The 22,018-nt window shown below is 46.0% G+C and overlaps 1 protein-coding gene across 1 annotated transcript in view; it reads left to right on the plus strand.

The window, feature by feature from the left end:
* The window catches only part of FAM20C (FAM20C golgi associated secretory pathway kinase), a 73,161-nt gene that overhangs the window by 31,899 nt on the left and 19,244 nt on the right, over positions 1-22,018 (plus strand). Inside the window, exon 3 of the mRNA XM_058157460.1 lies at positions 315-393. Within this exon, the coding sequence (XP_058013443.1) occupies positions 315-393 (79 nt within the window). The remainder of the gene's footprint in view (positions 1-314; positions 394-22,018) is intronic.

Here is a 22,018-nt window from a genome sequence, read left to right on the forward strand (position 1 = left end):
CTCCAGTTTGAGGGTGAGATAAAACGGGGGTGAAGTCTAAAGCAAATTAGGGTTGCAAAATAAGCTGGCCGCTTCACATTTTAATCCTTCCCTCCCTTTTTTTCGATCCATGTGATTCAAGTCCCACACCTTTTATTTTTTAACCTGTATTACGTTAATCAGATGTTGATCACAGATGCTGTCTTGGCTTCCCCCCCCCCTCTTGCTATCAACATCTCAAGGATTATGTGGGGTGAGGGGAAACAGGATAGCTGTCTTCTTCTGTTGTTGTTTTTCTCTCTGAAATTTTCCTCCTTTTTTCCTTCCTTCCGTAGCCATGAAGTCGGGAGGCACCCAGCTCAAACTCATCATGACATTCCAGAATTATGGACAAGCCTTGTTCAAGCCAATGAAGTAAGTCGGGAACCTCTAGTCTGTCTGTCTGTCTGTCTGTCTGTTTTCTGTCTGTCTGTTTGTCTCACGAAACTACTTGAGTAGCCTCTCTTGACTATGAAAATAACCAACAGTGGACAACCACAACTCTGCATCCACCGAAAATGGCATATTTGTCTTTCTGAACTTGAAATGCAACTCTTCAGGGAATCAATGTGGACCAAACCTCCTCATTTGTGAGTGAACTTCAGTCCTTTGATCCACCTTCAACCCAACTAGAGAAACTGCATGGCTCAAGAACAAAGATAAGACTACGGTTCTTTTCCACTGGTCTCCTTGATCTTCAGCCTAACCCTCCAGGAATGATGGCTATGGTGGGAGGTGTTTGGGTTTTCAGAAGTTTCCAAACTACGAAAGTCCACTTTTGGCTGGAATCATTGGGAGTTGTAGTTCAGCAAAAATTTGGGCTTATCAACCATTTCTTGTCCCTGCTGGACTAAGATTAGGGATCCAGGAACCAGCTTCTGCTGACTGAGAACATTAGATGTTCATTGCGTCTGGGTTCACATACAAACCATGAGATGGTTTGTTTGCTTTTGATTGAGGGAAATGGGTGAATTCAACCTTTGAATGATTCAACCTGGATTAGTTTCTGTGTAAAGCAGGTTGTTCCGTCTTCTCGGTCAACTAGAGAGAATTGGTCTTCTACATGGTCTTCAAAGGAGAAGAGACTCTTGGTTAGGTCTTTCAGGGTGAAGTGTTGTGTTCTGTTGTGATTCCGGCCCCCGAGCCTGTCCTCATGGAGGAGGATGACTCGGAGAGGGAGGGAGAGGAGCCAACAAGGCCTCCTTCTCCAGGTCCCTCCTTCCTGGCAACGCCTCAAGTGCCGGCTGAAGGCCAGGAAGAAGGTGTGTCAGAGCCCCCACAGATAGAGGACAAGGAGGATCAATCCTGGATTGACCCTAGACAGCGTCAGAAAGAGAGGCATGCGCAGCAGAGGAAGAGGTGTAGCAGGCCCAGGGAGTGCTGAGTCACCGAGCCACACCCCACAGGGGATAAAAGTGGGTGGGGTTGCCATCGGGCCCTTGTGATGGACAAAAGCTACTAGGTGTGAACTGCATCGTGTGAGCTTCAGACAGTTTTTGGATTTAAGGCTTGGATTTTCGTGAGTAACTCTTGACCATTCTGGTTGCTCCGGCAACAGACTGTAACCACGCTGACTCTTGATAAGAAACTTGGCTGGCACTTGGAGAGCAGCTGCCAGAACTTTCCTCTGCCAAAGGAAACCAAGCCAACTTGTAAATAAATTGCTGGCAGACAGTCTTCGGCACGTGTGTTTTCTTAGGTGAGGTGGGGGGACAGAACATGTTCCTTCATCTTCTAACATGGTGGCCCAATGGTTAAAGTTTTGGTTTTCATCATATAGTAGTCTCCCAAATAGGTAAAATCTCCCACGGCTTCTCATGCTTCTGATAGATGCCAAGGGAAGCCCTCTTCAGGAACTTTTCCTGGGCCCAGTAGTAGTATACAGTTTATACAGTAAACATACAGTAGTATACAGTAGTAGTATAGAGTAGTGGCCAAAATTGTGGAAACTTTTTGGGGAAAGTGTATTTTTAAGGTTTGATGGCTAATAACACCCCCCCCCTTTTTTTTTTTTGGAGTTTCAAGATAATTTTATTCCACTGCTAGAATGGCCTGGGAATAAAAGGACACAGTGGCTCAGTGGCTCAGACCCTGAGCTGGTCGATTGAAAGGTCGACAGTTCAGTGGTTCGAATCCCTAGCGCTGTGTAACGGGGTGAGTCCTGTGACTTGTCCCACCTTCTGCCGACCTAGCAGTTCGAAAGCATGTAAAAAATGCAAGTAGAAAAACAGGGACCACCTTTGGTGGGAAGGGAACAGCGTTCCGTGCACCTTTGGCATTGAGTCATGCCGGCCACATGACCATGGAGACGTCTTCGGACAGCGCTGGCTCTTCGGCTTTGAAACGGAGATGAGCAACGCCCCCTAGAGTCGGGAACGACTAGCACGCATGTGCGAGGGGAACCTTCACCTTTACCTTTATCTCTTCTGTCGGGATGGAGAGGGACAGTGGCTGCCTTTGTATACTTTGTGAATGGTGTTAGAGGTGAATTACACCAGTGAGGTTTTGAAGTTTGCAATATGCCCATCAACGGTTCATTTCTGAAACAAGGCTTGGATTCCTGGAAATGCAGAGAGGGCACAAGGAAGCATTTTGGGCAATTACAGCAGTGGGCGGCTCTCTGTTCTTATTGCTCCCTGAGGGAGATTGTCCTTCCAAAAATTAGAGGGTTAGAATAGCAAACAAAGAGCAGGAAGGGAGGGATGAAACATGGTGCCTTTAGGTAGGCTTGGCAGAGGAGGGAGGAGGGAGGGAGGGAGGGAGGGAAGGAGGGAGGGAGGAAGGAAGAAAGAAAGGAAGGAAGGAAAAAGATAGAGAAGGGAGGGAGGGGAAGATAAAAGAGGGAGGGAGGGAGGAGAAGAGAGGGAGGAAGGAGGGGAAAGATAGAAAAAGAAAGGGAAGGAAGGAAGGAAGGAAGGAAGGAAGGAAGGAAGGAAGGAAGGAAGTAGGTAGGTAGGTAGAGAAGGGAGGAGGAGGGAGGGGAAGAAAAAGGAGGGAGGGAAGGAAGGAAGGAAAATAGAGGAGGGAGGGGAAGATAGAGGAAGGAGGAAGGTAGGAAAGAAAGGAAGAAAAAGAAAGAGAGAAGGAAGGAAGGAAAGAGAGAGAGAGAGAGAGAGAAAGAAAAAGAAAGAAAGAAAGAAAGAAAGAAAGAAAGAAAGAAAGAAAGAAAGAAAGAAAGAAAAGTGGTGCTTGAGCCGCATTTTAGCAAAGTCACTTAAGGCTCCCGAAGGCTTAACGGAGCCATTCAGAACTGGCATTAGTCATCGCCGGAATAATAAGCTTGTTCCCGTGCTTTGTTTCTGCTGCAGGAGAACAAAATTATTATTTCCTTTTAAGTGGTTCTGCAGAACTCTGGAGGGGGAAAGAGAAGCGACTTTTGAGCACCTACTTAATATTCTATCTCCTGTGCCAAATAAAAGGTGAATTGATTTCCTCATTCGCCAGTGAGGCCACTGGCAAACTCAAAAAAATTAATAATTATACAACTTGCTCAGGGATCAGCAACCTGCGGCTCTAGAGCCGCATGTGGCTCTTTCATCCCTCTGCTGTGGCTCCCTGTCACCGGTCAGCATCACAATTTTGAGAGGAGTTTCTGGTTTGGAGGGGGGGGCGGAAGCATGGCGCACCAGGAAGAGACTCTATGGCAAGGGGTGGTGTTCTGTCCCCCTCACCTCAGTCCGAGTGATGACTTAATTAGCCGGCAACTATCAGCTTCTGGCAGCAAACTAGTGAGCGTCTGGCAAGTGTCTCTGTTATCTCTCTTGATGCCGATGAGTCAACCAGGAACAAACAGTACTTCAGCTCTAGTTAAGCAGCTGATTTGCTTGCCACGAAGTGTATAGCAGCCCTTGCTGCTTTTATATCCTGTGGGGTGTGGCTCCATGACTCAGCACTTCCTAGGCCTGCCCCACCCCTGCTTCTGTTGTTCCCGCCTCTCCTGCCTATGAAACCTAGGGTCCAGCCAGGTCTGATTGCCATCAGCTGGGTCTGGAGGCGTGGCCTGGGGGGGGAAGAGTCAGGGGACGGAGGCCTCGTTATCTCTTCCACTTGGCCTGCCTCTGGCTCCTGGAGCTGAGCCAGGGAAGCTGGTGTTCCCGAGGTAAGTCCTGATAGCCCTTCCCCCTCACTTTCTAAATCACTTTCTGGCAGGGGGCCCGGCTTGGGGGGCGCAGACACAACAGGCAGGTTTTCAGCTCCACAATTGATAGGGCTTTCAGTTAGAACAGGTAGAGGAAAAAGGATGCCAAGCTTGGAGGAGACTCTATGGTGGGGGAACCGGACTTCTGGTCGGCTCCAAAATTGAATGGGGGGCTTCTGGTTAGGAGCTTTGTGGCTCTTTGAGTGTTTAAGGGTGCAACCAGTGATGGTTAACCTTTGTGGTGCCGAGTGCCCAAAGTGCGCATGTGCACACACAAATGCACACGTGTGTGCCCAAATCCCAAAATGCAATGCAAGCCCCCCCCCCCGGGGCATGCACCCTTCCCCCTCACACCAGTGCATGTCACCCTGTGCCCCGTTTTGGTTTCCAGGAGGCCTTCCAGGCCCAAAACACACAGGAGTGCCCTGGCTCATGTGCCCCACCCCTGTGCATGCATGTCCCTCACACGCACCCCGCCCTCACCCGTGTGCGGCAGAGACCCGAAGACCAGCTGGCCAGTGGGAGGCGTTCGTGCATGTGCGGTGAAGCTGGGCTGACGCAACGACTGATGTGTCTGCAGAAGGGCTCTGCATGCCACTGTCTCGCCATTACGGCTATATACCATTTCAACCTGCAAATAGACCCCAGAAACATCTGGGATTTGGAATGATGGCTTGATCATTCTTTGTCCCCAAATGTAAACGAAAGGGAGGCTTTTCCGTTCCCTAATTCCCAAGCTTCCTCCAAAACCAGATATATTATTTTCTTCTGCTCCTTCGCATCTTCTGGGCAGCATCTCTCCCACACAAAGCCAAGAACAGGCAAACAAATGATTGCACGGAGGTTTGGGATGTGCATCCCTTCAACCGCAGCCCAGGGAGTGGTCATCTTTATAACACACCAAGTTTATTTATAAGCTTCCATTCCTGTCTACCAACTTTGCTCCAGGGGACAGATGGAGCACATACACTGATGAAGTCTATAGCCTGAAGAATGCTAGGTTCCTACTCAGGGGTGAAATCCAGCAGGTTCTGACCGGTTCTGGAGAACCGCTAGTGGAAATATTGAGCAGTTTGGAGAAACGGTAGTGGTAATTTTGAACAGTTCGGAGGACTGGTAGTGGAAATTTTGAGCAGCTTGGAGAACCGATAGCAGAAATTTTGAGCAGTTTGGAGGCCTGGTAGTGGAAATTTTGAGCAGTTTGGAGAACTGTAGCAGTAATTTTGAGCAGTTCGGAGATCTGGTACCAGAAAGTTTGTATAGTTCAGGGAACCGGTAGTGGAAACTTTGAGTAGTTCAGAGAACCGATAGCGGAAATTTTGAGCAGTTCAGAGAACGAGTAGCAGAAATTTTGAGCCGTTCAGAGAACCGGTAGCAGCAAATTTTGAAAATTTGCCACCTCTGAGACCAGCCAGAGGTGGCAAATACCACCTCTGGCTGGTCCCAGAGTGGGGAGGGAATGGAGATTTTGCAGTATCCTTCCCCTGCCACACCCACCAAGCCACACCATGCCCACCAAGCCACGCCCACAGAACTGGTAGTAAAAAAAATTGGATTTCTAACCACTGTTAGAATCCTACTGCTTTTTGAAGACTTCAGTCGATGTTCTCCTGGGTGCAGGAGAACACCTGAACAGTGAAGTTGGGGTTGTTCCCAACCCACAACTGTTGTTCTTCTCGCTTTGTGCATCCGTGCTGCTCAAATTAATTTAATCTCTTGGCCGGTGAGCAATTCTAGATTTCATTGCAATGACGTGAATTGGGCTTTGCCTGTCCTGGTTAGAAGTTTTGGGGCTTTGTCGTTGGGAACAGCCACACCGTTCGTTCCTCGAGGGCTCCAAGCAACCGTTTAGCTATCAGCTTGATGGGTTTTGTGGGCCTTGATGGGGTGGAAATGTTGTTTTTTTTCCCATAAATAGCTGATGGCACAATAATTATCACATTAAGGGTTTAATTGGTTGGACTACAGATGTTGGAGGAAGTATTTCCTATCTAAGGTCTCATTTATGGCCACCCAGGAGAGTTGTGTGTTGAATTCATTTCATGAATTCTTTTCAACGAACAAGAACAGCCTTAACTTGACACAAAGCAAAAGGGAATTGCAGCAAGATTCTAACATCCATTGTGTGATGATGGCCTCTTGGTTTTTTTTTAAAAGAATAAGAGAGTTGGAAGGGACCTCGGAGGTCTTCTAGTCCAACCCCCTGCTCAAGTAGAAAACCCTATACCATTTAACAGAACAAAAGAGTTGGAAGGGACCTTGGAAGTCTTCTAGTTCAGGGGTCTCCAACCTTGGCGACTTTAAGCCTGGAGGATTTCAACTCCCAGAATTCCCCAGCCAGCTTTGCTTTGCAAAAGGTTGGAGACCCCTATTCTAGTCCAACTCCCTGCTGGAGTAGGAAAGCCTCTATCATTTCAGACAAATAGTTGTCTGAAATTTGTCTGAAAGGGTGTAGGCCCATGATGGCAAACCTATGACACACGTGCACGCCGACGCCTCTCTGTGGTCACACACACCGTTACCAGCTGCTCTTCTCATTTTTGGCACACCAGTCATGTTGTGTCTCGCTCGCTCCCCCTGCCGCAGCCGGGCCCCTCTTATCTCCTGCCAGACGCTGATAGTTCGGAAGAATGTCCTGGAATGCCTCCAGCCCCCAGCCCTGGCAGCATGCCCGGACAGGCCGAGCAAGACGAAGGGCCTAACGTGCCTTCAGCCCCCAGTCCTGGCACCATGCCCAGGCAAACGGAGCAACTAAACCCCTCCCCCACAGCATGTGAGCCTGAAGAATGTGAAGCCAGTCATGAGCTAAGATTACCAACAGCTGGAGGCTGGAGAGATCCTCGCTTCCGGAGAATTGAGAGGTGACGTCAGCAAAAGGAAAGGAGGGGCAGGCCTGGATAAGTGCTGAGTCATGGAGCCACACCCCATGGCCTATATAAAGGATCTGCTTTCTGGCATTCTCTGAGTCAGGCAAAGTCTAACTTGGATTGCTGAAGTCACTTCCTGGTCTCCTGCCTGCCTTGAGAACTCTGATAGGACTTTGGCAGAGCTGCAGAGGCACGCTTGATATGGACTTCCCCGACCCGGCCATCAGCGGAGGAGTGGGACATGACAAGTCATCTGGTCTTTATGGGTGCCAGAGTGCTGGAAAACGGGCCAGAAAATGGGCTGTTTTTTGGCTGTTTTTCAGGTCGTTTTCTGGTCGTTTTGGGGTCATTTTCCAGGCTGTTTTTTGGGTCTTTTTGGAGCCATTTTTCGGCTGTTTTGGGGCACTTTGGGGGCATTTTTCAGGGAGGTTTTGGGTTTCCAATGCTCCAGCATGCACATATGCACGTATGGGCACTCGGTGCTGAAATTTTTGCCATCACTGGTATAGGATCTCCTGCTTGAGCAGGGGGTTGGCCTAGAAGACCTCCAAGGTCCCTTATAACTGTGGCCTTCTGTTATTCAGTTCTCCTGGTCCTTCTCCATGGCCTCTCCCACATTGGACCCATCTGCTTCTTGCCTCTGTAGGATATTATTGACTCTCAGCCCACATCTCCTCCCATCTAGCTCTTGACCATCCCGTCATTTCCGTTGCTTATTTAGGATGCCCAGGATCCTGCCCACAACTGAGGTGTCACCCAACAGCAAACATAGATTGCAGGTTAATCCTGGAAGCGGAGCCGAGAGCTCGTGGGAAGTCAGGCTGCAAGCCTGCCAGACGTTGAGTGTGGAGGTTGCTCTCTTCAAAGGGTCGACCGGTTGATGGTCGACCACGTTCCTACCGAGAAATATCTCCTTCCCTGGGTCGAAAGAAGAGGAACCGGGGTGTTGACTCGAGTCTCTTTGCAGCCTGAGGTGCACCCTGCAATTATGGTTGAGCTCCACGGAAAGAGAGGAAAACCAAGGGCAGAAATTACAGGGTGTCACGCACTGAAAAGAATAGAGTGTTTGGCAGCTCCTGACCAAGTCCTGTGTCCGGACTTCTCCAAAACAGGGGAGGCTAAATTTGCAAAACCTTGGGGGAAGGGCGTTTTCAAGGGAGGAAAAAAAAATCCATCCCTCCATCCTATCTAATCTATTTATCCATTTACCCACCTATCATCGAAATAAAATGTATGCGTATGTGTATGTATCTCTCTCTCTCTGTATCCATTCATCCATCTATCTTTCCATCCATCCATTCATCCATCCATCCATCCACCCTTTCTTTCTTTCTTTCCTTCCTTCCTTCCTTTCATCCATCCATCCATCCATCCATCCATCCATAGCTAGCTAGCTATAAGTATCTATCTATCCTTCCACCCACCTATCATAAATATATTCTATATCTATCTATCTATCTATCTATCTATCTATCTATCTATCTATCTATCTATCTATCTATCTGCCTGCCTACCTACCTACCTAACTCCATCCATCCATTCATAGCTATATCATATCTATATCTACCTATCTATCCTTCCACTCACCTATCATATATATTATCTATCTATCTATCTATCTATCTATCTATCTATCTATCTATCTATCTATCTATCTTCTAACTATCTATCTATCTATCTATCTATCTATCTATCTATCTATCTATCTACCTACCTACCTACCTCCATCCATCCATCCATCCATTCATAGCTAGCTATATCATATCTATATCTAGCTATCCTTCTACCCACCTATTATATATATATATATATGTGTGTGTGTGTGTGTGTGTGTGTGTGTGTGTGTGTGTGTGTGTGTGTGTGTGTGTGTGTATGTATATAAAGGTAAAGGTAATACGTGGTAAAGGTAATATATATAAAGGTAAAGGTAATACTAGCGCATACGTGCTAGTCGTTGCCGACTCTAGGGGGCGGTGCTCATCTCCGTTTCAAAGCCGAAGAGCCAGCGCTGTCTGAAGACGTCTCCGTGGTCATGTGGCCGGCATGATTCAACGCCAAAGGTGCACAGAATGGTGTTACCTTCCCACCAAAGGTGGTCCCTATTTTTTCTACTTGCATTTTTTACGTGCTTTCGAAACTGCTAGGTTGGCAGAAGCTGGGACAAGTCACGGGAGCTCAGCCCATTATACGGCAGCACTAGGGATTCGAACTGCTGAGCTGCCAACTTTTCGATCAACAAGCTCAACATCCTAGCCCCTGAGCCACCGCATGTCAAGGTTCCAGAAATACCTCTTCTGCGTAAAAAAAGACTCGGAGGCATCCGTTCCTTTTCTCAAAGTCCTTTACTAGCATGAGGAGACTGGCACACGATGAGTGCAATTCCCAAAACTGAAGTTCCGGATTCGTTTCCCCAGTTATACAAACCCCAGTAGTCCCACCCCCCTGACCCCTCTGATGATCACACGGTCCCACGTCCTTCCAGTTCATTCGAGTAACTTCTTGCCACTCCTCGTGCAGACGTGAACGCTATCCGACCTTGACCACCGGAAGAATGTTACCCTGCCCCTCGACCCCCCCCTTCTCCCCTTAAGATAAAAATGTGGCAGCGTCTGGAAACCGAAAGTTCAATATGGTTTCCAGGCCTGACAGGCGTCCCCCCTTGGAAAAGAAGCTATATCCTAGGAAAGAAAACAAAAGTCGATAAAGAAGAGTGTCAGTGGTCCACACTTCCCTTCTACCCCCCCCTCCCCCCTCCAAGAGGTTTCCTAGGTTTGTCAGGGAAAGTGTCGTGAAAATGTTTAATCAAAGTGTCCGCATGTACTTTCCAACTTTTGACCCAAGTAGATTCAGATAATGGATATCCCTTCCAGTGGACTAAATATTGTAACTGACCTCTATATAGTCTAGAGTCAAGGATTTTGTTGATTTCATAGTGGGTTTCACCTTGGATTATCAAGGGTGGTGGGGGAGCAGCAGGTTGAGGTCTCAGACCAGACTGTCTAGCAGGTTTTAATAAGCTGGTATGGAATACCGGTGTATTTTCCCAATATTCGAGGGAGCTTAAGTTGGACGGTAACGGGATTAATAATTTTTACAATGGGGAAAGGACCCAAAAATTTTGGACCGAGTTTCCTGCTGGGTATTCTTAATCTTAGATATTTAGTAGACAAAAAGACTTTATCTCCAATGCGAAAAGGGGGTTGAAGGGAACGGTGTTTGTCAGCTTGGGCTTTGTAATTCCGAGCTGTGACAGCTAAGGCCTTTTTTGTGTTTTCCCAACCTTTCTTCAAGGAATTCATCCAGTCCATTAGGGAAACCGAAGTGGGGGGTTGCACGGGGAGTTCAGGCATTGGAACGAAGTCCATGCCGCTGGTTATTTGAAAAGGGGTTAATCCCGTGCTGCTGTGTACGGCATTATTATATGCAACCTCTGCAAATGGTAACAAGTCGGACCAGTTTTCTTGTTGGTAATTTACGTAACACCGTATGTATTGTTCCACCATCAAATTTAATTTCTCAGCCGCTCCGTTAGTCTCCGGATGGAATCCAGAACTAAGTCCTTGAGACGACCCAATGGACCGTAGGAACTCTCTCCAGAACTTGGCTGTGAATTGAACACCCCTGTCGGATATTATCCTTTTAGGGACTCCATGCAGTCTGTAGATGTGTTTGAGGAAGAGCTTTGCTAATTTTCTAGCTGATGGTAATCCGCTGCACGCAGTGAAGTGGGCTTGTTTAGAGAACAAGTCCACTACGGTCCATATCACTGTATTTCCTCCACTAGGTGGGAGTTCAACAATAAAATCCATGGCAATCTCTTCCCAGGGTCTGGTCGGTTCGGCTACGGGTTGCAGGAGTCCAGGGGGTTTCCCTGGTCTGGACTTCATGGTGGCATAGGTAGCACAGCTCCTGACATAGTCTTCGACATCTGATTTCATTTTTGGCCACCAGAATTGTCTTCTAGCCAAGTGGAGAGTTTTTAAAAATCCAAAGTGGCCTCCTAGGCGAGAGTCGTGGCTTCTCTGTAGTATTGGCAACCGCATAGCGACGGGTACATAAATTTTGGTTCCCTTCCAGGGTATCCCATCCCTTAAGGTGAGGTCTTGCGAGTTTTCTTTAAACCAAGCATCATTAGTGAGTGCTGATTTTAAGTCCGCTAGTAGTTTATTTGGTGGGATGTTGGTACTGCGGTGTGATCGCGGTCGAGTAAGTGCTTGGTTGACCGGTTCGCTATCGGGGATTTGGTCTAAGGGTCCGAAGGTCCATATAATTTTTCTGAATCCATCCTCCCATTTAATTGTGGGTTCCCATTTGTCCAACCAAGCTAAACCTAGGATGATGGATTCTGACATTTTAGGAATTACTATGAATCTTATAAGTTCATGATGGGCTCCAATTTCTAAGCGAAGTAGTTGCGTGACTCGGGTTGCTGGAACACCACCAATTAAGGTTCCATCTACTTGGTGGAATTTAATTGGGTGTTTTAAGGGAAAAGTTTTTATATGGAGTTGGGCGATTGTGGAGGTTGAAATTAGGCATCTGGTGCATCCTGTGTCCACAATAGCGTCTAAAAGTTTTTTGGCTCCTCCTCCTGGAATTATTAAGTTCACTTTAATGGCAAAAGGAGGAATAGGTGCACTTACCATTGGGTCGTTTTCTGCTTGGGTTGAGTCGTTGGGAGGCGAGTCAGGTGATGGAAGGTCAGTAGCGAGGTCTATGGCTTGCCTTGCAAAGCGAGTGGTATTAGGATGTTTTCGAGGGGGGTTGCGTGGTCGAGTAGCCGTTGGTGGTCGATATTGTTGGAGGGGTGTTGGGGCTAGGCAAACTGACGCTCGATGACCTAGTTTCCCACAACGGTAGCATTTGATCATTGTTGAGGGGTAAAAGGTGGAGGGTGTGGTTGGTCTGGAGGGGGAGGATCTTGTAGGTGGTCTTTGAGGAGGTATAGTTGGTGATCGGCTTTGGAGGGGGTTGAATTCTCTGTCCAGAGCAATGGACACGTTGTACCAGGTATTCAGTTGTTCTGGGATTCCTCTGGTGGAGCAGGCTTTTCTGATGTTTTGATCAATCGCTTCTTTAAAGTAATGAAGAAGAATTGCTTCTGGCCAATGTCTAAGGTTGCCGGCCACTCTTCTGAAATCCCATACAAATTGTTTGAGTGGCTTGTTGCCTTGTTTCATTGTTTTTAAGGTGGTCTCACATTCTGCAATTAGGTCATCATCTTGAAACCGGTTGCGAAGCAGTGTTATAAATTCGTGAATATTATTCAGTTCTGGTGCTTGTGCATTGTATAGCTGTGCTATCCACTCTGAAGCTAGCCCCATTCATTCCATCTGAGATGGTGTTGATTAGGCTTCTTTCTGATGGGTAGAGATGTCTATATTGTTCAGCGTAAGCCTCAATTCTGCTGAGAAAGTAAGCCAGGTGTTGTGGATTCCCATCAAAGGTTGGTTTGAAAGGGGGAGGGGTTGGGTGGGGGTGTAGTTGGCCTGCTTGTGGCTGCAGAGGGATTTGCGGGGGTGGGGCTGCTGCTGTTGCCGCTGGTTGTTGGGCTGCAAAGGGGGGTGGAATTCTTCTTGTTGTTGAGAAGAAAGTCCTTGAATCGCTGCAGCAGATGAATCAACCATTGGTGTGAGGCCCACTGGAAAAGGAGGGGCTGAACTAGCTGGTTGCCATTGATACTGAATCCACCCTTGTCCCGGATAGAACGCCCATCCAGGCGGGATAGACGCTGCTGGAGGCAGCGTAAGCCTCTGCTGGCGGGAAAGGTCATTTGGGTGGGGGAGTTGCGATCCCCCCCACGCTTCTGGTGTTATTTGAGGTCCTTGCCATTTGAAAGAGGGAGGGGGCTTCTTGCGTTCTTCAGAACGGTTTCGAGTTTCAGTAGTCTCTCTCTCTCTGGTGAGAGGGAAAGTGAATCTAGGCTGAGCTAAAGGTTCTCGAGGTCTCACCTCCAGCCGCTCAAAAGTTTCAGGGAGGTCTAATAGAGACTGGGATTTCAGAGGGTCTCTCCGGTCCCAATCCAGGGACTCTCCTGATTCTCCAGGTTTTATTGCTCTCCAATGAGGTTGAGAAGAGGGAGGGGGCTCTCCACTTCGTCCCGGGGAAAAGTTTCCTCCGGACTGGCAGCTTACCCATGAATCAGAGTCCCTGGGGCGTGCTCCAAGCGGACAAGCAAGCTCTTCCTTTTCGGGGCTTCGGGTCCTGTTGTTAGATGGGTAATAGGTGACTTCAATTAAGTCGTTAAGATCCTGCTTCACGGCTCCTTCTACGCTCTCAAGTTGTTGCTCTTCCATCTTCACTGGGTCTTTGCACCGCAGTGGAGGTTGCGGAGACTGGGGCCCAGCACCCCTCTAACAGGCCCCCTCTGAGAGGAGGAGAGGGTACTGTTAGCAAAAGAAAGTTTGTGTGAGTTTTGGGAATAATGTCAAGGTTCCAGAAATACCTCTTCTGCGTAAAAAAAGACTCGGAGGCATCCGTTCCTTTTCTCAAAGTCCTTTACTAGCATGAGGAGACTGGCACACGATGAGTGCAATTCCCAAAACTGAAGTTCCGGATTCGTTTCCCCAGTTATACAAACCCCAGTAGTCCCACCCCCCTGACCCCTCTGATGATCACACGGTCCCACGTCCTTCCAGTTCATTCGAGTAACTTCTTGCCACTCCTCGTGCAGACGTGAACGCTATCCGACCTTGACCACCGGAAGAATGTTACCCTGCCCCTCGACCCCCCCCTTCTCCCCTTAAGATAAAAATGTGGCAGCGTCTGGAAACCGAAAGTTCAATATGGTTTCCAGGCCTGACACCGCATCCCATAAACATACATACATACATACATACATACATACATACATACATACATACATATATATATATTCTGAGATTTTCGCGGGTGTTTGTATGTAGGTCTTTGGTTATTCGGGTTTTCTCCCGCGTAAAATTGGAAGTGTCTTGGCGACGTTTCGACCAAGTCTCATTCGTCATCTTCAGGCTTCAGCTTCGTGCTTCTGGGAGCAATGTGTGATTGTGTGAAGGAACAAAGTGTGAAGGAGCAATGTGTAAAGGAACAGCTGCAATCACACAATGCTCCCAGAAGCGCAAAGCTGAAGCCTGAAGATGACGAATGAGACTTTGTCGAAATGTTACCAAGACACTTCTACATACATACAAATACATACAAATACCCGCGAAAATCTCAGAAAACACACACACACACATATATATATATATATATATATATATAGGTCTTTGGTTGTTCGGGTTTTCTCCCGTGTAAGATTGGAAGTGTCTTGGCGACGTTTCGACGAAGTCTCGTTCGTCATCTTCAGGCTTCAACCGTGCTTCTGGGAGCAATGTGTGATCGCAGCTGTTTCTTCCTTTAACTGCTAGTGGGGGTTTGAACTGATTGGTTAGGAGCTTGGCTGTGTTCTGATTGGGTGGAGGGGTGTTCAGGACACAGCCAAGCTCCCACCCAATCAGTTCAAACCCCCACTAGCAGTTAAAAGGTAGAAACAGCTGCGATCACACATTGCTCCCAGAAGCACGGTTGAAGCCTGAAGATGATTTAATGAGATCACGAAACGCCGCCAAGACACTTCCAATCTTACACGGAGAAAACCCAACAACCAAAGACCTATATACAAACACCGTGAAACCTCAGAAAACATATATATACTATATATGTATATATATATATATATATATATATATATTTTACGCGGGAGAAAACCCGAATAACCAAAGACCTACATACAAATACCCGCGAAAACCTCAGAAAACAAATATATATATATGTTTATATAGTTAATATATATATATGTTTATATATGTTTATATATATATATATATATATATTCATTCTATCTATCTATCTATCTATCTATCTATCTATCTATCTATCTATCTATCTATCTATCATCCTCAACTTAAGACCTAAGACCAAGCATACTCTGAAAATAGCACAAAAGAGATCTTTCAGAATTGCGCAAGAACACAAAGCCCGACATAGCCTCCCCCAGGCTTCCTTGAGAGGCAGAGGCTTTAAAGAGTTGACCCTTTAAAGCATGTCGAATACGGCCCTTAAAGCAGCCCCTTCATTTTTTCCAATTCGCCCCTTTAAAAAACAGCCTTCAATGCAAAGGCTGGCTTTTGTGCCTCTCTGATCTTTTTCCGAATTATTTTTCAAAGCCCAAAAAGCTTTCACCGTTTCACCTGCTGTTCAGCAAAGCCAACAAATACAATGTTGGCTTTGTCTAAGTCACAGTCTGCATATATTTGAGCCTTTTTTATAAGACCCTCCCGTTTCGTTTGCGCATGGATCTGGCTTTTTAAGAAAGGCTCAACAATTCACATGTTTTTAAATACTTTTTTTTTAAAAAAATTTTTGAAGGCGGCTTTTTCCGTATACATTGTCATCCCCTGTACAAATGTTTGTGCGCCTTTTCTTTTCTTTGTTCCTGCTCTTTGTCTCCAAATTCGAAGGAATGCAGAATTTTAATGGCATTGGGGAGCAATTAAGTCAGTTTGATTAAAGAGATCTCGGGAAGGAAATATTTGAAATGCACTGAGTGTTAATAGCTGTTGTTAACTAGGATCCAAAAATATTGCTCGCCTCTGAAGAAAGCAGTTTTGGACACTCTATCAAAATGAGTTAGGAGGTTCTTGCACGTCTACACCCTATTGCTCAAAAAAGGAATGGAAATAATTTAAAAAGTTAAGAACCGGTGTAAAGTATATATCAATAATAAAAAAAGCTACCAGGAGGAAGTAAAATAGAGTATCAATCTATAATGTAATGTGAGCTACCTTGGGGGGGGGGAAATAAAAAAGGAGATATAAACAAGGAAAATCAAAATCAAGAGACGATTGATCATTTTTATATATTAACCATAGCTGAAGGTCCCGAGCGTTAACCATCATGTAGCCATATAGGGACGTGGTGGTTCAGTGGCTAAGATGCTGAGCTTGTCGATCGAAAGGTCGGCAGTTCAGGGTTCGAATCCCTAGCACTGTGTAACGGGGTGAGCTCCCGTTACTTATCCCAGCTTCTGCCAACCTAGCAGTTCGAAAGCACATAAAAAATGCAAGTAGAAGAACAGGGACCACCTTTGGTGGGAAGGTAACACAGGTCCGTGCACCTTTGGCGTTGAGCCACATAACCACGGAGACGTCTTCAGACAGCGCTGGCTCTTCAGCTTTGAAATGGAGATGAGCACCACCCCCTAGAGTCAGGAACAATTAGTACATATGTGCGAGGGGAACCTTTACCTTTACTTTAGCCAAAATATATCTGTGAACAAGGGGTTGCAGCACTTCTTATTTCTGTTCAATTTCTTTTTAACCCATGTATTTATTAGATGCAGAGACCACTCAACTCCAACCAACTTTCAGAATAGAATAGAATAGAATAGAATAGAATAGAATAGAATAGAATAGAATAGAATTTTTTATTGGTCAAGTGTGATTGGACACACAAGGCATTTGTCTTGGTGCATATGCTCTCAGTGCATGCAGCTTATGTATAAAAGTCAAGAACAATAAAAAATGTAGAAATTGACCAACTCAAGCAGTGTTTAAATATCTCAGGGGTTGTCACAAAGAAGAGGGGGGTCAACTTTTTCTCCAAAGCCACTGATGGAAGGCAGGACAAGAAGCAACGGATGGAAGCTAATCAAGGAGAGAAGCAACCTAGAACTAAGGAGGAATTTCCTGAAATTTAGAACAGTTAATCAACTGGCCTCCAGAAGTGGTGGATGCTCCATTACTGGAGATTTTTAAGAAGAGAGTGAACAACTGTAGGGTCTCCTGCTTGAGCAAGGGATTAGACTAGAACAGCAGTCACCAATTGGTGGTCCATGGACCACTGGTGGTCCGCGAGAAAATTTTGGTGGTCCGCAGAAAAAATTATTTGCATTTTTTTTTATATTGCACTAAATCAGGGGTCCTCAAACTATGGCTCCTGGGCTAGAATGAACATTTGTGTTGCTGCAGAGAGTCTCCCACTTCGGGGTCTTCTTGTGTGGGTCGGAGGGGGGCAGAAATTCCAACTTGGGGTCTGCTTCAGCCTCCTGGTGCGAGGCTTTGGCCGAAGTGCTGCTGGTAGCAAGGAGTTGGAGGGCCTTGTTCCAGTGGGACTGCCTCATGGCCTGGAACTGGCTGACCATCTCAGCCCGCTGAGCCTCCAGGTGCCGGTCCTTGGCCTTGCACTCCCTCAGGTCTTCCCTCTGCTTGGAAAGCCTATGCTCCTAGTCCTCAGTGAGGTGCTTCTGCTGAACCGCCTTCTCTTTCCGATTCAATTTGAACTGAGCCAGCTGTTTTGCCAGCTCTTTCTCATGGTGGCTGCTTAGCTCCAGCAACTACTTCCTGTTGGGGCCCTAAGGAGCCCGGGCGGGCAGGCGAGGAGTGGCTGGTAGGGGAGGGGCAAGTAGAGGTCAGCAAGGCACCCCTCAATGCGAGTGACATCTACGCCCACCCAGTCACATCATCATCATCATCATAATAATAATAATAATAATAATAATAATTTAATTTGTATACCGCCCTTCTCCCGAAGGACTCAGGGCGGTTAACAGCCAAATAAAATAACAATCAAGACACATACAATACTACTAAAAACAATAATTAAAAAACTTACTAAATTTGGCCCAAGTTTTAAAATACATTCAAACCCTATAAAACTAATTAAAATTTAAAACCCATAAAATCATCTAAAAAATTAAAATTCAAGCCAGTCTTGCATGAGAGAATAGATATGTCTTAAGTTCGCGGCGGAAGGTCCGGAGGTCAGGAAGTTGACGAAGTCCTGGGGGAAGCTCGTTCCAGAGGGTAGGTGCTCCCACAGAGAAGGCTCTCCCCCTGGGGGTCGCCAGCCGACATCGTTTGGCTGACGGCACCCTGAGGAGACCCTCTCTATGGGAGCGTACCGGTCAGTGGGAAGCAAATGGTTGCAGAAGGCGGTCCCGTAAATATCCCGGTCCTAAGCCATGGAGCGCTTTAAAGGTGGTAATCAACACCTTGAATTGCACCCGAAAAACCACAGGCAGCCAGTGCAGCTTGCGCAGGATAGGTGTTATATGGGAGCTCCGAACCGGTCCCTCTATCACCCGCGCAGCTGCATTCTGGACTAACTGGAGCCTCCGGGTGCTCTTCAAGGGGAGCCCCATGTAGAGAGCATTGCAATAGTCCAGGCGAGAGCTAACATAACCACCTAGCCACACTCACCCAGCCAGTCATTAGGCAGATCATATTAGTGGTCCGTCGGATTTAAAATTATGGATTTAGTGGTCCCTGAGGCCCAAAAGGTTGGGGACCCCTGGACTAACAGCTCTCCAAGGTCCTTCTGAATCTGTTGTTCTGAATATCGAAGGAGAAGAGAAATAGAAAGACGGGAATGTATGCGCAGCTCCACTGGGGAGAATTAAATCTTTTCACAGCTTGTGTAGTGGGTTGGATTAGTAGAAGACCTCCAAGGTCCCTTCCAACTCTGTTCTTCTGTTAACTCAAAACTCAAGATTTTGCACGCCTACTCATTAAGGCGTGCTGTTGTCCCTGATTCATGAACTTGTGTTCCAAACGCTTCACCATACGAAGCACCGTCTGCGAATTCTCTTTTGATTAACTATCTTTGATGACACCCATCCGGGCCCGTCAGTGGTGCTTCTATAATTCATAGCACGTCAAGATTGTTGGATGAGTTGGATATATTGGGAAGAAGCATCTCATCATCCTGTCCCTTCCCACCCCACACCCCCCAACCCCGAAAACATCCAGAAGCAGACATATATTTTACAGGTGGTGATTAAATTCCTGCAGTGACATGCCAAGCATTTTGCGAATGTCGTCTGCATAATGAACATATTTATCAACAATATTTTCGAACCCTTGGCACATAAATAATTTTCCGTGTTTTGTGCCTGGGTGTGTGTGTGCAGGCGGGTGGGTGTTTTAATCCTGCCTAATTTCTCTCCCACCCCCCAAAAAAAGGCTTTCTTTTCTCTTTCAAAAGGTTTTCTGGCAAGGCAGGCACCCAGGGGTGGCAAAATAGAGAGAAATGAAAGGTTTTCCTTGACGGTCGACCTAGAAGCAGAATAGCAAACGATCACACAGCCTATTTACAGTTACTGAGATAGATGTTTGGAGAAAACCATTGTGGGGGAACATCTGAGGACAAGCAGGTCCATGGAAATCAATAGCACTTTTGTCTTCTTGGTGAAGGCATTTCTAACCACAAAGATTGGACAAAGTTTAGCTCCAGGCGCCCAGAGACACTGCGTCGAATTTCATGCAGTTCTTGGCTGATTTCATGCAGTTTCTAGCTAATTTCATGCAGTCTTCAGGCATTTCATGCGATTCTCCATAGAAACTAGGAACTTCCTTTCATTCAGGAACAGAGCTGGAAGGAGGTCATCTAGCCCACCCCACCTGCTCTCGCAGGAGCCCTATCCTATTTCTGACAAATTGCTATCCAGACTCTTCTGAAAAGCCTCCAGTGATGGGGGAATTTGTTCCACTGGTTCATTGTCCTCGCTGTTAGGAAGTTTCTCCTCAATTCCAGGTTGCTTCTCTCCTTGGTTATTGTTTCTTGTCTTGACTTCTGGTGCTTTGGAGAATAGGTTGCCCAGAATAACAGAGTTGGAAGGGACCTTGGAGGTCTTCTAGTCCAACCCCCTGCTCAAGCAGGAGAGCCCGTTCCATTCCAGACAAGCAGCTGTCCAGTCTCTTCTTAAAAACCTCTGTTGACCTGTTAAAACCAGGAAGTAATGACACCCAGGCAGGTGGGCAAAGTTTCATTCCGCCATCACTACCGGATTGCTTAACCACCGACCACGATCTCTACTGGATCGCGCGATCCAGTCCAATCCAAGAGCATTTCACCCCTGGTGCGGAGCCTTCTTGGAACTGCTGAAAGGACAGTGTTGTAGGCTGGAAATAGATGATGCTGTATCCCTTTCCTGCTGTTGAGCGAGGGCTCTTCAATTATGACATAGATGGCCTCTTTCACCCCTCTTTAAACCAGCGGTCCTCTCTGTCCAAAATGTGGACTTTGCTGTCTTCTAAAGAGTGGCCTTTGTCTTTTAAATGCAGATGGACTGCTGAATCTTGCCCTGAGGGGTTTGTTCTCCTGTGTTGTGCCACGCGTTTGTGAAGTGGCTGTTTTGTTTCCCCAATGTACAGATATGCACATGGCTCACTGCAGTGTACTGCATATAACAAATGAGAGCGGATAATGGATAATATTGCAGGATCCAGCCTGGGTCGGTCACCGGACCAGAGGCTCAGTTTTCTGAACTTTCGGACTCATTCTGTAGCCCATCCTCAGGGAACTTACTTCCGTCTAGCACAGTATGTGCTTTGGCCTACTCTGTTTGCAGTATTTGGTGATTGGTTGTGTTGTGCTGTGCCACAGCCTTGGCTCCTAAGTACTTGATAAGCTGGTAGTAAATCAGCACTCCTGTTGAACTGACAAGAAGCCTGTTTCCCAGGCTTTTCATTCACTTCCCTGGCTGCTTTTGTATTTGCTCGTCCAACAATCTTAGTAGCTGCAAAATTGAATGTCTGTCCTTGTTCGTTGGATTGAATATTCTAAGTTTATCCTGAAAGAATCTCTTAAGCAATGAGGTGCTTTTTAGCTTTGGGGACTGTATGATTAGATCACCACATCCATAGGCTTGTTATCAAGGTTGCTATAATGATTGATGTGTTTAGGATTTTTCACAGAGGTCATTCAGAAGGAAAAGAGACCCCTTTTTAAAAAATAAAAGAAACAGATCTTTGATATAGAGACTTGGTATAGTAAGAGTTGTCCATTAGGTTTTTTCTGACTAACTCTAACTATGCTGAAGTGGTTTGGGATGGAGAAATTATTTACACCTCCAAAGCTGTCAAAGCGCTTAGCAAGATTGTTTGTCATTGTTGGGTCTTCTTCTTTGCTTTAGGATATTAGAATAGAATAGAATTTTATTGGCCAGGTGTGATTGGACACACAAGGAATTTGTCTTGGTGCATATGCTCTCAGTGTACATAAAAGAAAAGATACGTGTACATAAAAGTGTACATAAAAGAAAAGATACGTTCATCAAGGTACAACATTTACAACACAATTGATGGTCAATATATCAATATAAATCATAAGGATTGCTATTGATAGATAGTTGGATAGATAGATGATAGATAGATAGATAGATAGATAGATAGATAGATAGATAGATAGATAGATAGATAGATAGATAGATGCAGTGGTGGGATTCAGCCAGTTCGCACCACTTTGGGAGAACCGGTTGTTAACTTTCTGGGCAGTTTGGGGAACTGGTTGTTGGAAGAAATCATTAGGGCAGAGAACCGGTTATTAAATTATTTGAATCCCACCACTTGATAGATGTGTGTGTGTGTGTGTGTGTGTGTGTGTATGTGTGTGTGTGTGTGTGTGTGTGAAAGAGAGAGAGAATGAACGAATGTATGATATTATGAATTTAAGCCCAACCGACCAGATTGATGGATGTTTATTGTTATTTATTTATATAAATAGATATGTGCATTGCATTTTTATAGATTCATAAGCTCAACCATCCAGATGGCTATGTGCTAGTGTGAATAGATGATAGATAGATAGATAGATAGATAGATAGATAGATAGATAGATAGATAGATAGATAGATAGATAGATAGATGGGATTCAAATAATTTAACAACCGGTTCTCTGCCCTAATGATTTCTTCCAACAACCAGTTCATCAAACTGCTCAGAAAGCTAACTACCGGTTCTCCCGAAGTGGCGCGAACTGGCTGAATCCCACCACTGGATAGATAGATAGATAGATAGATAGATAGATAGATGGATGGATGGATGGATGGATGGATGGATGGATGGATGGATGGATGGATGGATGGATGGATAGATAGATAGATAGATAGATAGATAGATAGATAGATAGATAGATAGATAGATAGATAGATAGATAGATAGATAGATAGATAGATAGATAGATAGATAGATGACTG

Source organism: Ahaetulla prasina, chromosome 14 (genome assembly GCF_028640845.1).
Source record: "Ahaetulla prasina isolate Xishuangbanna chromosome 14, ASM2864084v1, whole genome shotgun sequence".
NCBI classification, from domain to species: domain Eukaryota; kingdom Metazoa; phylum Chordata; class Lepidosauria; order Squamata; family Colubridae; genus Ahaetulla; species Ahaetulla prasina.